The sequence below is a fragment of the Lates calcarifer genome, linkage group LG15 (assembly GCF_001640805.2).
Source record: "Lates calcarifer isolate ASB-BC8 linkage group LG15, TLL_Latcal_v3, whole genome shotgun sequence".
NCBI lineage: Eukaryota > Metazoa > Chordata > Actinopteri > Centropomidae > Lates > Lates calcarifer.
The window spans coordinates 30,499,597-30,516,482 of NC_066847.1; the positions used below are offsets into that span (position 1 = coordinate 30,499,597).

The 16,886-nt window shown below is 44.0% G+C and overlaps 1 protein-coding gene across 2 annotated transcripts in view; it reads left to right on the plus strand.

Annotated features, from left to right (window-relative positions):
* zfpm2a (zinc finger protein, FOG family member 2a) overlaps positions 1-16,539 on the plus strand; it is a 115,907-nt gene extending 99,368 nt beyond the window's left edge. For both annotated transcript variants that reach the window (XM_018682468.2, XM_018682476.2), the window contains 3 exons: positions 11,303-11,509; positions 12,157-12,384; positions 12,788-16,539. In XM_018682468.2, coding sequence (XP_018537984.1) covers positions 11,303-11,509; positions 12,157-12,384; positions 12,788-15,354 — 3,002 coding nt within the window. In that variant the 3' untranslated portion in view covers positions 15,355-16,539. The remainder of the gene's footprint in view (positions 1-11,302; positions 11,510-12,156; positions 12,385-12,787) is intronic.
* Positions 16,540-16,886: the final 347 nt, after the last annotated feature.

Sequence of the window (16,886 nt, forward strand, 5' to 3'; positions counted from 1 at the left end):
CTCCAGGAGCCTGCCAGTGGAAGCTGAGGCTGCCACTGTAGAAGACTTGTCAGTCTAAACCAGCTTAGTTCAGCCAGCCAGCAAAGTGACTCAGACTGACAGGCAGCACTTTGTTATTCGGACCACTAACTGGAGGTCCATGGAAATATTTTACATTCAAATAGAAATTAGAAATGGAATGTGTTATTTCAGGCACAGAATGTGGCAGTGCACTTTTTTAAGGTGCATACAAACTCCAAAAAAACTCACACAAAAAACCACACAGCTTCAGGAATTCTGCCAGTACTCAGTGTTGACAATTATTATTTTGGCCTGGTGGCTTTTTTTACAGTACATAGTAAAAAGGACAGTGGTGCCAATTCTAAAGCCAGCCACGGAAATGAATATTCTAAAAGGTGTTAAAAAATGCATGTGTTATCTGCAAAAATAAAAACACAGGTAATTCTGCGTTAGCGTGTGCAAATGAAGGTTGCAGGTGTCGTCCGTCCATTTAAACGCTCTTTATGATGTTAATTAGTTGTTAGCGTAATTTTCCAGCCTCCGCCATCAACCGTGAGAAGTTCAGAGACCTGCTGTTAACTGAGAGTCAATGCCATGGCACCATTTCAAGAGCTCCCAAACAGGACGGCCAGTGATAACGAACAGGTGATGGGGCCTGATGCCTATGGCAGCAGGATATTGCAAAGACAATTGAATTTGTAGGGAGAAATGAATCTTCTGGACAGCATATCAAATGTTAAAACAACACACATTGCATGCAATTTGCTTATGCAGGAGAGTGATAAAGTGTGCTTATTTAAAAGATAAACAAAGGGGGGGATCTAATGCAGTAAATTGTGCATGTGTGTTTATTCCCTATGAGTAACGCCAGAGGTTTATAGTCCCAGACACAGGCAGCCGTACTTTATGGCTCCTCTGTTTGTGTGATAGCAGTATTTATGATATTGGAATTTATGTTGTACTGTATTCACACTGTCTGTGTGCTGGTGGTGGTCTGTATTTAAATGCACTTAAGTAGATTCAGTGTTTGTCTTGTGTTTGAGCCTTTGAATAATGTCAGTTTTAGGAGAGGTCAGATTCATTATCCCCTCCGTACTTCTTACAGGAATCCGGCCTCCCAAGGTTAAATTCAACATTCCAAGTTTTTCTCAAGGAATGAAAGCCATTCGAATAGAGAGGAGTTTCATCTCCTCAGCCCCAGCTACAGCTAATCTTAACCCCTCGCAATAACATTTCCACTCCGCTTCCTCCGACTCCAGACATATTTGCTCTCCCTTGCCGCTTGTGTCCTGTTAAGATTTAAACAGCAAACATAAAATGCAGAAGATAACCTGAGAAAAAAAGGCTTTGGAGAGACTTGACTCCGAACATTATTTTAAAGACCAGATCTGAGAGCTCCGGCGCAGCAGTCGGGAGCGATTATCTGCTGTGATCCCTCTCCGATGCACCAAAGTCATTCATCTGCCGATCCTCCACCCCCCACACACACATGCAGCCCTATGCAAAGACAGACCCCTAATCATGTCGACACCGTGTGTCAGTGCCGTGGATGAGCAAGGCCTAGAGATGAGAACGGCTCTGTAAACATGGGCAGGCAGCAGGGAGCTTCCCACTCCCCCCACGCTGCTCGGAATAAGCAAACGGGAAGATTTAGGGATTTTGCCGGGGCCCAACTTTGTAGTATCGGCTCAGGGTCTTTCTCGACGTTTTCCGGGGTGCTGCCTATGGGATATTGTTCTTAGCTTATGAAGTGCCGCCCGCCCCTTATAAGCTGTGTGTCTTTTGTCAATAGTATTACAATTTTGGAGCTGAATCTTCTTTTTTCTTCCTTTCTGTACTCCCTTGGATTTAACTCTTCGGTATCTGCTCTGGCCCACATATTGTCTATATATTCTGTCATTGACCTTTGCTGTTGACCTCTAACATTCAGATAAACCAGCAGAATCTTTATGAGGAACTCTTATTATACTGCTGTAGCCATTTTTCATTTGACCTCTATATTCATAGAAGTCAACTTTTTTTTCCAGCATTGTTGATTATGAACTATCATGACAGACTAGTAAATCTAGTGTGCATCAACTGTGTGCATTCCATAAACAGGCTAATACAGTTGGCTGTATCAAATGGGATGTATATTAACAACAGTCAACTGTGCTCTCTCCCCTGTCAGGATTCTATTATGGAGCATGCTCCCGCCCCTTGTTTTGATACAGCGGTAATTTAAAGACCGATCTTAATTGACTTATTTTTTCCGCATGTCTGTCGGAGCTTGTGCATGCACTGCAATAAGAGTCTTGTTTCTTTATTGGGCCACACACAATGTACTGAGTTCAATTTTACCATTCATAATGAATGCAGCCTCGCCATTCAAATGCAGCCATAAGCACACAGCAGATAAGAATTTAATTAAATGTAGATTAAAACCAAACAGGAAAACACACTGGCTGATAATTTTTTATCACGTCCCCTGGTCATATTTTTTTCCCTCATACTTTCGACTTGTTCTTCCTTGGGCTACATCTTTTCAGCTTGCCAAAAGTGGCACAACACCTCACACATCTCACCGTGGCGCCGTGAGATTGTGTAAAATGCAAAACGAGGGGCGGTCACACGATTAATCAGAATCCTCGTGTCTGGGGAGGTGGAGGCTGGCGGAGGATTGAGGGAGGGGGTGGACAGGGAGTACAGGGGTGCGAGGAAGAAATTAGTTGCTTCATCCCAAATTTGCATCATATTCCAAAGGACAATCCCAGCACTGTAGGCAAGGGGAAACATATCTCGCTCTCTGCAGGAACAATTAAATATTTTCTACAATGCTGAATAAATGTCTCCTTCAGTATCAAATTGTCCATACTTGCTAAACATGATGTTACAGTGAGTGCCTTGAAAGCATGCCCGAGCAGAGAGAAACTGTATTTTAGATGTGGACCACAGCCTCCGCTAACATACTGTAACACACATTCAGGAGCTGTTCACCTCAGGCTCTAATAGTGTGTTGAACTCCACTGGGGTTACCAGTGAGCTAGAGACAACTGAAGCCTTGTCAGGAATTTTCTCTCTATTGAAACATCACACCCAAGTACTCAGTTACATATTAAACATGTATATTTTTTAAAAAAGATTTATATACTACTAGAATTTCCCTCCGTCGTGTATTTTAATTATTATGAAAACAGACAGAAAGGCCTTCTCAAATATCAGAATGCAGCCCTGGTGTTAATGCTTGAGTAAGTTTTTTTTTTTTTTTTTTTTTTTTTGAAGAAATACATTAATTTCCCACCATCTGGTGTACTTATCATGTAGCATATTTCACTTGCATCCAGCTTCTCTAACACTTTCAAACAGCTGTTGGCTTAGACAGTTTCCTGAATGACTTGAAAGATAAATTCTGCTCTTTAAATGACAGTTTTTTTTCTAATCAGAGGTGATGGTCTCACCTTCTGCATGCATACACACATTCCCAATGATGTGCTCAGACTGGAAAACTCCAAAAGGTGTGTGAATGTAAATTCTAAATTGAAAAGATTTGTTACTGTAACAACACAAATGCGTCTGCTGCATTAGCAGAAAGGTTAGAAACGTGGTCTTGGAAACGAGGCAGTGGACACACTGTCATCTCTGCCACCTCCACAGCGGCCGACACCGGCGTGCCACTGCCTGCCTGGCTGTTCCCGTGCCCGCCTGCCCACCGCGCTGGTGCTGCATCTCAGTTCCACTCTATTACCCTCACGCAGGCGATTGGCCTTTTCTGTGGGGAAAAGAGCAATTTCCTGTCGCAGTCTGTTTGATCAAGTGCTAAACCCTTGTGATCAATAGAGAGACAGATGTCGGCTCCAGATGGCCGCGTGGTGATACCTGGGGCAGCGCGGGGGCTTGCCAGGACGACAGAATGGCAATGAGCAAGGGCAGCGGCTGTGCTCCCGATGCACCAGCCACCGAGACACAATGTGACAAACGCAATTAGGCCTTTTAGCTGCAGATTATTTATTTCTCTTGCAAACCGACAGAAAATTTAATTAGCACATACTTTAAGCAATATGTAGAATTACAGGGGTGCAGAGACAGAGGGCATGCTGGGATGTTGTACCGGTGACTGGTGTGTGTATGTGTGTATCAGAGAGTGTGTGTGTGTGTCCTGTATGTATTCTTTCTGTGTACTGCTGTGCTGTGAATACCAAATTAGTATGGCCATAAATAAGGCACAGAAACACTTTGGAAATGAGAAAAAAATGTATGTTTTGAAGCACAAATCAATAAGTATTCATGAAGAAAAACACATAACTTCATAAATTCCATTCCTTCTGACCAGATCAATAATGTTGAATTCCAAAATGGATGACAGGTGCATCTCTCTGGCTCTCTGTCCTTCTGGAGAGGAAAAAAATAACTGCCAGCACCAGAAGGCCAAAATAGACCTTTCCAAAGAGGAGAGACAGAGGAGGAGAGAGGCTCCCATTTTTTAAACGGCAAGCATTTGCATTAGGGCTGGCATCCACCATACACCCCCACATACACACACACACACATATACACCCACACACTTAAACACACACATGCACACAGACTGGCCAGCCAGCCCATGTGGCGTAGGGCTGGAGCCATGTTGGAGGAACCACTGAGGCGCGTGGCAATGGCGCTCTGCTCTCCCAGGAAAACCAAGCTCGCCGCCGTTGGCCCTCCGCCGTTCACCTGCTCCCGCCGAGGCATGATGGGTAGGGGGACATGGGCCATGGGGCCGCAGCTGGAGGGGAGGGAGGGAGGGGTAGGGTCTGCTGCGGTGCTCAACACAGTGGCATCCTGTCATGAGGGGTCTTCTGGTCCCATTAGCAGGGCTTGGTCAGGACGGGCCCCCAACCAGCCTGCCGCCGCAGCGGGGGCCGCAGTAAACACATGTCGACTGGCCACAACCAGGACACAGGCAGCACTACCCGCAGAGAAGGAGAGCTAATAGAGTGCTCAATGGGACAAACCTGTCCAAATAAAGAATAAAGCAGAGCGGAGCCGAGAGGAGAGGAGCCAGTCAGGGCTTTCCTTTAATAGTCTACTCCACTTTACTGTGGACAGGGAGGAGCTGACTGTGTGTGGCAGCTAATGAGGGAGAACAGCTTTGTACTGTAGGAATTTGTGGCTGGTATTGTCTCAGACTGACAGCACAGGTCTCATATACAGTACGTGTTACCTGCAATATAGAAAGTGTGAAATGAGTCATTTACTGTTTATGGAAGTACATTTCATTTGGGAAAAATGAAAATGTCAAAAAGAAAATAAGTGTTTTTGTTTATCTTCAAAAGGTTTGTAAAAACAGTTGATATTTGGTGTGTTAATTATTCCTCCTTTAATTTAATAAATTTCATTAGAAAATAAATAAATTGAAATCTAAATATTCAAGCTCTATCACTGCACTCCTAACAGAACAGAAATAGCTGCTAATTCACATTTCTATTTTTTCTCCCTCAAAATTATTACAACACTATTACCAGGCAAACATCCCCCTGCCAGTATCGTTCTCACTGTGTTGAAAAAGCTACACAAATCTCCAGAGAATAACCACAGAAACATCTTTTAATATCAAAGTGAGACATTTAATTTTTACTCAGTAAAACATTTGCTGAATCACATCATTGCTGCATTTCTTTCTCTTTTTTTTGTCTTCAAACAATTCATAAATGTGTGTTGAATGACATTGTTCCGTGTGCTGTGCTGCTTTTATGTCTTTGTTGCCTGTGAATGTATACTGTAGAGAGAGCGGCGTGTATGAGGCTCCCCTGGGAGGACTTTTTAATTTGTGGATTCTGACCCGCGTGCCATTCGCTCAAGGCCATCCATGAGCTCTCGGAACTGGCTATATCTGCAAAAACACTTGATGCTAAAATTAGTCTGGACACTGTAGTGCAAAAGGAGAGAAATCTGGGGGGTTTGGGGTGTCAGGCAAGACAAGGCAAGTCAGGGCTCTGTAAACACATATTTACTGAATACTATTTTATTTCCCTGGAAAATTTGCCTTGCCTGCAACAATTTTGAAATTTCAGAACAACATAAAATAAATATGAAATGTGTTAAAGAGTCAGCATTCCGGCACGTTCGATTACTGTCATTGCAGAAATGTAACAACAACAGACAAAAGATTATCAAACAAGAAAAAATCCTAAAACATTTTGGTCCCACACACTGAAGCTTGCGCAACATAATTTCCAGGTAAAGATCGAGTCAGAATGAGGTCAGAGGAAGCCTTTTGATCCAAATACATTTCTCATGAGAGTAAGATCTTTAGCACCTACCTGCAAGGATGTATAGGCAGACTGGCGTCTATGCTGCTCTGCCATGTCTGAGACGTCTCTGCATCATCGCAGCAAAACATCCACAGGCTGCAGCTTGAGCATGAGAAGAGTGCCTCCTAGTGGCCGGGAGAAAACATGAGAAGGAGGAGGTAGAGGAGGAAGAGAGTGAGAGAGAGAGATAGAGTGGGAGAGAGTCAATCTGTGTCACTGCCTTAGTGAAATAATGGTAGAGTCAGCTAATTCTAGTTTAGTGTACCGTCAATAATAGTAAGCTTGTTTGACCCTGTGAATGATGTTCCCGCTCGGGTCTAACTCAGCATTTTCCTTTCTGCTGCTTGCTTGCTCCGGCTTGGGATTGTGACGCTGGGGTTTGACAGCCATGAGTCATACTAATGTGTTCAACTCTGATGATCCAGAAACAGTCTAAATATTTACCAGTATTCATGAGGAGGATTTGTTTAGTGTTTGTCACAGCACCGTCTGCTGTCAGGTGCAGATACAGATATTATTCATCCACGATTTGTGATTAATATTTTCACAAGATCCAGGGAAGTTGACTGGGAAGTTGTTTTGTGTGTCGGGTTGTAATTTACTCCTCCTATGATAAAGCTCTGTTTAAAAAAAAAGAAAAAGAAACCGTGCTTAACAACACACAGCTACTTGATATTCGTAGGTGCGAGGAGCTTGTTCCCATTTGACCAGGAGGAGTTGGAACTGATTTGAAGACAAGAAGAGTAGAGGTCTTTAATTACAACCCTTTCTGTGGCTTCAGGCACCACTGGCCTCACTTCACAATTAAGACCAGCAGTTAGAGCAGAGCCAGTCGACAGAGGCTTTAAGGGGCCACATCAACAGAAGGGTTGACAAAGAAGAAACTGAGTTACACACTAAATCTGACATCACACATTTGAATTTTTTGGGTCATCAAGCACTTCCATATGAGTGTATGTAACATGTCTTGTTCTCAAGCTCTCCCATTTCTCCAAGTGCACCATGATGCCTTATAATACATGACCCCATGATGCATTCAGATATTGCCAATAGACCAATGTTAGTTTTCCCAGAAGCCCCATTCAACCCCTCCCATAATACGTGGCTATGGTGCAGTGGGACTGTACTCCAGTGCTGTAATGGCCTCTGCAACGGTAATGTGTTTGGACAGATGGGAGAGGCAAGTGCTGATGTGCTTAACTACGCATTTTACAGCTAAACTATTAAAGAGTTGTGCTGTTTACACACCAACATTTGAATACCTGTCTTCAGGCCAGTTTAATTATCCGGGCCCTTCTGTTATTTCTGCTGCTTTGTTGTCTCTCAGCTTTTGCACGAGGCATGAGAGATTTGTTTGCGGCTTCATTAAGATATGGTGGTGGTAGCGGTTTGCAGGGAGCAAAAAAAAAATAAAATAAAAAATTCCTGCTCAAGTATCTCATACTCTATTCTCCCAGCCTACCCCATACGTACACAGATACTGTACACATCCGTTTTCTTATAAAGTCATTTAAAGTGAGAAAATTAAAAAATGCCCTGTGATGCCTGCCCTTTGAAATCTCTCGGGGCTTTAGGCAAAGGGGAGGGGACACACGCCCCGAGTCCCTGCGATTCATCCTGAGACGTTTGATTAGTTATAAGTACTTATGAGGGGGAAAAGGGTTTGCATTGTAATTTTGTTTCATGAATTCCTTCATATGTTCATCTTCAACTGCATGTTCAAATAAACCATTAATCAAAAGGAAGAGAGGGAAGAGGGCATTTAGCCAGCAGAGCCATAGTCTCAGGGCCTCAATGAGCTGGTGGATATGGTATTGAGAGACTGTAGGAAGCAGTGGTTTTTAATTATCTGGACTACGTACAGGATGCCGTTTTTGATTGTTTTAATGAGGCAGCTGGCCTATTGTCTCCCCTTAATTCCTCCATTGTTTTTAGAATATGTCATAGTTCTTTATTCTTTTATCAGGTGCTCTGCAGGAGGATTTAGACAATAGCCTTCATTCCAACTGCATTGGCCACTGCACAAAGGCAGCTCACTGCAGACAGTTAGCAGGCAAACAAGTGCAAATCACAAGCTCCACTTTTCCCTGCCTTTCCCCCAGTTTCGCGACTTACGGTTTTGGTCTTCCGCTCTAACTCTTGACCCCCTCTCCCCCCTCCTTCCTCGCTCCCTTGTTCATGCAGATCATACCTTTGTCATAGGTGGCTCACCTGTGTTTCTGTGATTTAAATCACCTGTCATGAAAAGGCTGTCAGAGGGAAACAGCCATGACAAATCTTTCCAGAGAGCTCCTTCATGGAATATTGTTTTTGTCTGTTGCCCACCTGACGCCTCTGTGCAGTCGGTTTTCTATGCTTTGCATCTCCATATGTGCATGAAAATGCCATGTTCCTGCATGGTATGTTGTATGTATGCCTTAGTGCATAGATGTACTGTACGTATGCACATGTACTTGCGTTTGTTTGTGTGCAAATGTGCAGATGTTATGGCTGCAGATCACACGCATTTGTGGATTCTTGAATGACTTGTGAAATATTGATCATTTCAGGAAACAGCCAAAAACAGAATATATATAATCTTCCAAAATTGGGATAAAAACTGTCACAAATCTGAGAGACACAGCAATGACTTCTAATTCTGATGACAATTTAAGTGTAGTTTAAACCATAATCCTGCAGCCAGGGCACATGTATCTTACCACCCTGTCTTGGTTGAGTGACTGTAACAAGCAGAGTGCTGCCTCAGTGTTTTGTGTAGCTCAGTAAAACTGGGACATGCAGTCCTAAAACTCACTTCCAGCATTCTCACACACAACAGATGGATCTGTAGCATTCTTGGCTGAAGGGATGCAATCTGAGTGCATATTCTGCTGTCAAAATGCAGTAAAACATTTTCATCAGACTCCACATAATCTGCTTCATTTCAGATGCGGAGAGCATACAGTATCTCTGATTTGGATTGATCCAAAAAACACTGATTGGTATCTGAGTGTCAGGGCCTAGTTCATAATTCTCTTTGTAAGCTGAGTGCGTCTGAACTAAGAGATCCATACAGAGGAGAGAAACTTTTGTGGTTATGACTGCGATATATTCCCTCGCCATTGTCAGTGGCAGTTTGTATCTACCTTGATGGTAACTTGGGCAGACAGTGGAGGGGAGTTTTGTTATTTTAATTAGGAGATAAAAATTCAAAGGGCCTCTCCAGGCAGTGTGTGGTATGACAGAATCAAAACGATGAAGTGGAGCGGCCTGAAGTGTGTGTCTCGTCACAGCAGATTGGCCGACAGATAGGCACTGCTCTTTAAAGTGGCGCTGACATGCACACTCTCAGGCAGGCACGCACACACACAGTCATGGGGAGGACGCCTGCACACAAATGGGACTTTGAAAGATAGCATATTTTAATACCATTTCACTCCTTTGACACGTTTGTGCCGGTCTAATTTTCAGTGCTTCACCAGCAGATAGGAAGGGCTAGAAAGGTTTTAATCAAAACTGTGATGTGAAATCTGAAATATTCAATTTTGAATTGAAATAATGGGGCAATTCATTCTAGAAAACTTAACAATGATTTATACATAATACATGCCGTGGTAGTGTAAAGACATGGTGGCACTGTTTCCACCCCTTAGTTTTCCATTTCTAATAAATCCACAGAAAAGTGAATTGTTTTCATACAGAGCCTCACTTGAGCACCTTCACCATGTCTACAGGGTGGTTTTAGACCTGGTGATTCATAGGTTTTGTGTAAACATGAGTAATCAGTGTTCCACATGTGTGGGGGCTTTCTAGCTTCGTCCCCCTGTCTTCACACCTCTCCTGAGGACTCTCTTTATTCCACATCAGCCAGGGCTCAAATCACATGTCCCCTCTCAGCCTGACACTCCGTCGGTATGTTTGCACATCTTTGAAAGCTAACAGCGTGCTTTAATTAATTGTCCAGCTTTCCTCAGAAACAATGTCCTAATTCTGCCATTTAGCGGGAGTGTATCATAGTTTGTTGTTATCTCCCCAGCCAGATTTCTGTAAATAGTCATATTAAAAACTTTAATCTCTTCAATGGAAAATGAAGTGCAGCTGAAAAGCCTGTCATGTGCTGAGATAAATATTATCTAAGCTAAAACCTTCACTCTCTCCCTCTACCCCCCTTCCTTTCTCCTGCCCCCTCCCCCTTTCTCTGACTTAATGAATATGTTCAGAAGATTTCAGAGGAATGCTTAATCCCAAAACACAACAATCTAATAATATGGAGGACCTGTCTCAGTGTTCTAGCTGACAACAGCACTGTAGGCTACAGTTTACCCCAGCTGAGGTTTGCCTTGCTTCTGGTTATGAAGCAAGGCAAATGTCAAATATCTTTTTAGGCAGTAGCCTAAATGACAGTATAAAGAAAGAAATTACATTTTAAAGGTTCAACCAAATTACAAAAACATATTTTCTTACATACATACATATATGTAGTTGTATAGATTTGGTTTTATATGACAGGATTTTTTGATTTCTGCCTCCAAATTTCTGTTGCCAAAACAATGGAGGTGAATGGAATTTCTTTCACCACCATTGCTCATAGTAAATAATGAATGCAGTGTGTCATCCCAGTAATAGTGTCTCTGTTAGTGCATACAACCTACAGACCTCACTGTGAAGAGCTTTCATAGGAACAGAAATAATAGTCCCTAATAAAACCATTGATAGGACGATAGGATTGGGGCTTTTTATGTAAAAATACCATTAAGCCTATTTTATTATTGCCAGGACAATGCAGTATGTAGTACGTAACATTTTTTGAAACAATATGCTTCATTTCATGTCCTACCCAGCATCCTGTTTTGACTACATACTGTTATGCAACACACCACTGAAATACTGAGTCTTTGAGATGTTGTTCAGGCCATTTAAGTCACACAAATATCTATTCGATTGCATAATGCTCTGACATTTAGAACTAAAGTTACTCATGTGTACATGCAGTAAAGCTTTCTCCTCTCTCACAGCAAGCTTTTAAATGTCTCCTCTATCTCTGTTTTGTCCAGGTGGCCAACTGTGGTGCACCACCACCAAGAACATGATGGAGGGCGAGGAGCTGGTGGCGTTTGCTGTGGACTTTGACTCACGTCTGCAGGCAGTGAACCACATGTCTCTGAGTGAGGGCATGTACCCAGCCAGGCTGCTGGACAGCATCCAGCTCCTGCCGCAGCAGGCCGCAATGGCCTCCATCCTGCCCACTGCCATCGTCAACAGTGAGTGTCCGCGCACCCACACAAACGCACATACAGGAGCTGGATCGAGATGTACTTTTGTTTACACACACAGTAACACACACATGCTCTTGTTCTTTCTCCCTCTCCTCTGTCTCACACACAAGCACACACACACACAGACCAGTCCACAGCCTGCACTCAGTCACCTGCTTAACAAGGAGCGTCGTCTCCGCCGGGCGTAGATTAACCCAGATGAGTCTCTGCACTGGAGATAAGAGCCATCGACCTTCAAGTTTTGGGTTCACATAAACACACTGAGGCTCAAACTAACGTGTTAATTGCAAAATACACGCCTCATGCAAATAGTGTGTTTGTTTACTTAGCGAGGGCTATCTGGGTTCAGCTCAACAGGGAGGCTTCTGTAAGCAGATGGTCCAGTGTTCTTGTTTGCCCTTGAGAAAGGGCACCAACCCAGTGGTAGCAACACAGCGATATGCAGCAGCTGAGGATTTGGTGGAAAAGCCTTTTAACACAGGCTTTGAGAGTCAGAACTGTAGAAGTATGGAAGACGAGTATGTGTGTATGCATGCGTGCAAACTCTTTATCTTTATACTTATGCATAAATATGAAATTACTGTTTGTATTCTGATATCATGTCCCCTTTGTTCCTTTCTGTCTCCCTCCAGAGGACATCTTCCCCTGCAAGGCATGCGGAATCTGGTTTCGGAGCGAGAGGAACCTGCAGGCCCATCTGATGTACTATTGCAGTGGGCGGCAGAGGGAGCCAGAGACAGTAGTGGAGGAGAACGACACTGGACCCCACCAGACCCCCAGTACCTGCCCTTTCCCACAGTGCAACAAGAGCTTCTCTGGAGCAAGGGCCCTGGAAATGCACTTGAGCACCTCACACAGCGGTGAGTGACAATATCATAGATAAAGTGTTTGCGCAGAAAGTAGATTTTTAACACAACAGAAAATAGAATTTTTTTTAAATTGTAGAGCTCTTTGAGATGGCTACTTTGAGTCAGTTTTTAGAGAAAGCGAGTCTTAGTGTTGTTTTAGAAAAAAATGACGCAGGGACAGTTTTACACAGGTTTGGAAAATAGGATATGTATATAGGATCATATTTCTTTTCAGAAATATACATATCCTGCTGTCAGCTAGCACAGTTGACAGTTTATCCTTGAGCAAAAAAAATCTAGTGGATGGGAATAAGCTTGGCATAATGCATGAGCGTTTGATGGTTTCCACAGTTAACTCTAAAGGAGAAGTGGGAGGCGAGATTCTGAGCATTTCTCCCTTTTATCTCCTTCACAGGTGTCAAAATGGAAGAGAGCCTCCCTCCTGGCACCAGCTTGAAATGCACAATCTGTAACTACACGGCAGATTCTCTTATTACATTCCAGCATCACATCATGTCTCACCTGTCACAGGCGGCCTTCAGATGCAATCACTGCCATATCAGCTTCCAGAGCCACAGGGAACTCTTACAGCATCAGGACTTACATGGGCACGGCAGCAAACTTCACAGGGAAGGCGACGGCAGTGAGCATTCCCCCAGGGGGCCTGAGGAAAGCCTCCAGCAGCAGCAGCAGCAGGCCCGCGCTGAGCTGGCCAACAGGAAGGATGCTCTGCTGGGAAGTCCCAAAGGGGCCCTCAACAAGGAGACCAGCACAGACGGAGAGGCTGACAAGGCTGAGAAGAAGCCCATGCTGTCGGTTCAGAAGGGAGAGTCGCACCCAGGCAGTAAAGCCAGTTTTTCTTACACTAGGATCAAGTCTGAGCCCTCCAGCCCCCGGCTGGCCTCCTCCCCTGTGCAGCATAACATGCCTACATTTCCCATGGGCCCCTTCTTGTCTCAGTTTGCTTTCTCCCAAGACATTTCAGTAGTCCCGCAGGCTTCTGAGATTCTGGCTAAAATGTCAGAGCTAGTTCACCGGAGGCTGCGCCATGGAGGGAACAGCTACCCCCCTGTCATCTACAGTCCTCTTATGCCCAAAGGAGCCACCTGTTTCGAATGCAATATCACCTTCAGCAACCTGGACAACTATTTGGTCCACAAAAAGCACTACTGTAACAGTCGCTGGCAACACATGGCAAAGTCTCCTGACTTCTCCGCCCTTTCAGATAAGGTCCCTGAGGCAGTGAGTCCCAACAGTGGTCACAGTTCTGTTAGCATGTTGGCCAGCTGCCACCCTGCAGAGGCCGACAGCCACCTCATGCAGTCTGCTTGTCTGAACTCCAATGTGTTGGACATGATCAATGCTGGGGCTAAAGGGCCTGATAAGGATCTACCAGGACAGGTGAAGAAGGTGTCTACCCCGACTGGGGCTGAGGAGAGGCTGAATGGCAAGCAGATTGAGGGTAAAAGCCCCAGTACGGGTTTGGTGGAAAGTGACAATGATCCAACCAAGACAACCTGCGATGCCTGCAATATCACCTTCAGTCGTCATGAGACCTATATGGTCCACAAGCAGTACTACTGTGCCACTCGTCATGATCCCCCCATGAAACGTATGTCCACCAACAAGGTGCCCTCCATGCAGAGAACCATGAGGACCCGCAAGCGCAGGAAGATGTACGAGATGTGTCTCCCTGACCAGGACCACCAGAGGCCCCCTATGGGTCAGCCGGGTTTCCTTGGAGTTCCTCCTATGAACCCTTGTACATCCCAGGAAGCTGTAGAGAACCTGGCTGACCGCTTCCACCCCCGCTGTGACATCTTCCCAGGTATGGTACCCAAACACCTGGAGGCCTCTCTGACTGTCACTAAACCAATCCTGGCTCCCAAATGCAATACTGTGGAGCAGCAGGAGCTGGACGCTCCAATTGATCTCAGCAAAAAGTGTTCGCCAGTTCCTGACAAGACATGTAGCTCTCCTAAAAGACTGTTGGACTATCACGAATGTGCAGTGTGCAAGATAAGTTTTAACAAAGTGGAGAACTACCTGGCGCACAAACAGAACTTTTGCCCTGCAACAGCCGCCGCCGCTGCTGCTGCTGCTCAGCAGCAACAACAACAGCCACAGCAGCAGCAACAACACAATGAGACTGGGAGCCTGGAGCCGACCATGTTCCCAGATGTGAAGAGTGAAGGCAATAACAACCCTGATGATGTCTATGATAAGAGCCCAGGCAAATGTGAGAAGAATGGCAATGGGAAGGTTATGGTGCAGAATGGAGGCATGTTCCCCCCTCACCTGGGGCCTGTGCCGGCACTCAAGTCTTTTGCTGAGCCCCAGCTCATCCCATCAAAAGACGAGAACAAGAATATGTTTCTGCCCCACTGCCTTTATCCCGGAGCAATAAAGAAGGTGAAAGGTCCTGAGCAAATATCACCGTATTTTGGGATAAAGCCAACCGATTACGTGACTGGGGGACCAGTGATGCAGGGAGAGGCCAGCGAACAAGAGCAGAGCATTAATGGGGGAGGAGGAGGTGCAGGTGGAGGAGGAGGAGAGACAGGAACAACCAGAGAGCAGGCTCAGCAGCCTGCTGCTAATGGCTGCCCACACCCTGGCAAGGAGCCCCTTCCCCTACTGCCCAAAAACCGGGGCATGGTCATTGTGAACGGGGGACACAAGCCTGAGGAGCGTTCAGGCACAGCTCCACCACAGCAGGAGAACCAGCCCCAGCCAGACAGCCAACCCCCCAATCCCTCACCTACGTGGGCCACGGAGAACCAGGCCGACTCCAATGAGAACATGTCACCTTCCTCCAAGTCCCCGAACGAGGAGGCAGCACCCACAGCCAATAAAGGCGTGAATGGTTCTGGAAGTGGCAAGTACTGCCGCCTCTGTGATATCCAGTTCAACAACCTGTCAAACTTTATTACCCATAAGAAGTTTTACTGTTCATCACATGCTGCAGAGCATGTAAAATAAGTTAGAAGAATAAGACATGTTCTTCTCCTTCCCTCACCTTTTCCCCCCAACTTTTAACCTTTTTTCTCCTTTGTTTTGGTACACTGTTGTGTCTGGAATAGTGCATCACGCAGTGCTAAACGCTGCTTGTGGACAATCAAGAGAAGCTTCTTCTTTCATTGTTTTAAGACTTAAAAATGCAAAACCATTGGTTAAAAAAGAAAAAGAAAAGAAAAATGAATCAAGAATAATATTGGTGCCACTTTCACATTAATTTATTTTACAATCAGTATTAATAGGAGTAGTGATCTTAATTTAAATTCAAAATGAAATTTATATCAGAGTTGTTTGTAATGTTATTGTATAGTCATTCTTGTGTAGCACACATATTGTTTACACTGTAATGTAGGCTCAATGAAACAATAGACAATACAAAAATGAGATGCATTTTAGACACAAAAATAGCTACTGAGGCACTTGTGTATTCTTATTTGCTGTACCAGTTTCTGTATATGCCCAAAATGTCACTTGCAGATTGCTACTACTAATGACTTGTTAGCCTTAAAAAACACCATTTGGGTGTGATAACCAGGCACAACCCTGCATCTCACATTTTGGCATATACACATGGCTTTGCATACATATGTGGCTGTTTGTCCCTGTCTCTTTTCTTCAACTCAGATGTGGATGTTTTCATGAGGATGGCAGCATTCTTGTATAGTACTCGTATTTCTGTTTGATGATACACTTTGGTCTCCCTTTTTGCAATTTGCTCTCAATGCAATACTTTGTAAATGGGGGAACATTACTGAAAGCAGTATTATGAAATGGGGACTGTGCATATAATTATTTGTAACCCCATAGGGAAAAAAAGAAGTTGTACAAGAATTAAGTTTATTGCTGATGAACAAGATGGGTGGGAGGTCAGTGGGGATACTGATGTAAAATGATCATTCCAATGTCCTGATTATGGGAGAAAATGTTTCTTAAAACGTTGTTGCTATGCATGTATATGGATGGAATTAAATTCCAGATCTGTTGGAAATTTTTATTTTGATGTGGTGTCATAATTAAACTTAAATCCTCAGGATAAACCAATGCTGTCTGCTTCTTTCTTTCACAGTACTGTATATCAGTGAAAAAGCAGCTCATGTTTGCCACAGTTGAAATTAGATGCAAAAGTACATAAAGATTTATTGACAAAAATGCTAAATTAGGTTTGCCAGCCAGACTCATCCGTTTGCGATTTATAAAATTAATTAAATCAACATAAGTCCAAAAATAGAGCTCTATGTCTGAATATGAAGTAACTCAATTATATGCAAGTAACAAATGACTGAAGCTGATATAGCAGAGACAGAGGAACTCAGCGTACCTTCGCCTGTGGCTATAACATGGCAGAATATTAAGACAGAAATGAATGGGAATATGGTGGCAATCAGTAAGAGACGAATAACACTTCAGTAAGACTGATAAACTATTCAATCTGAATACTCAGCTAACTTCAATTAAAAGCTTGCAATGAAGCAGAGCAGTGCAAAAATACGAGATAA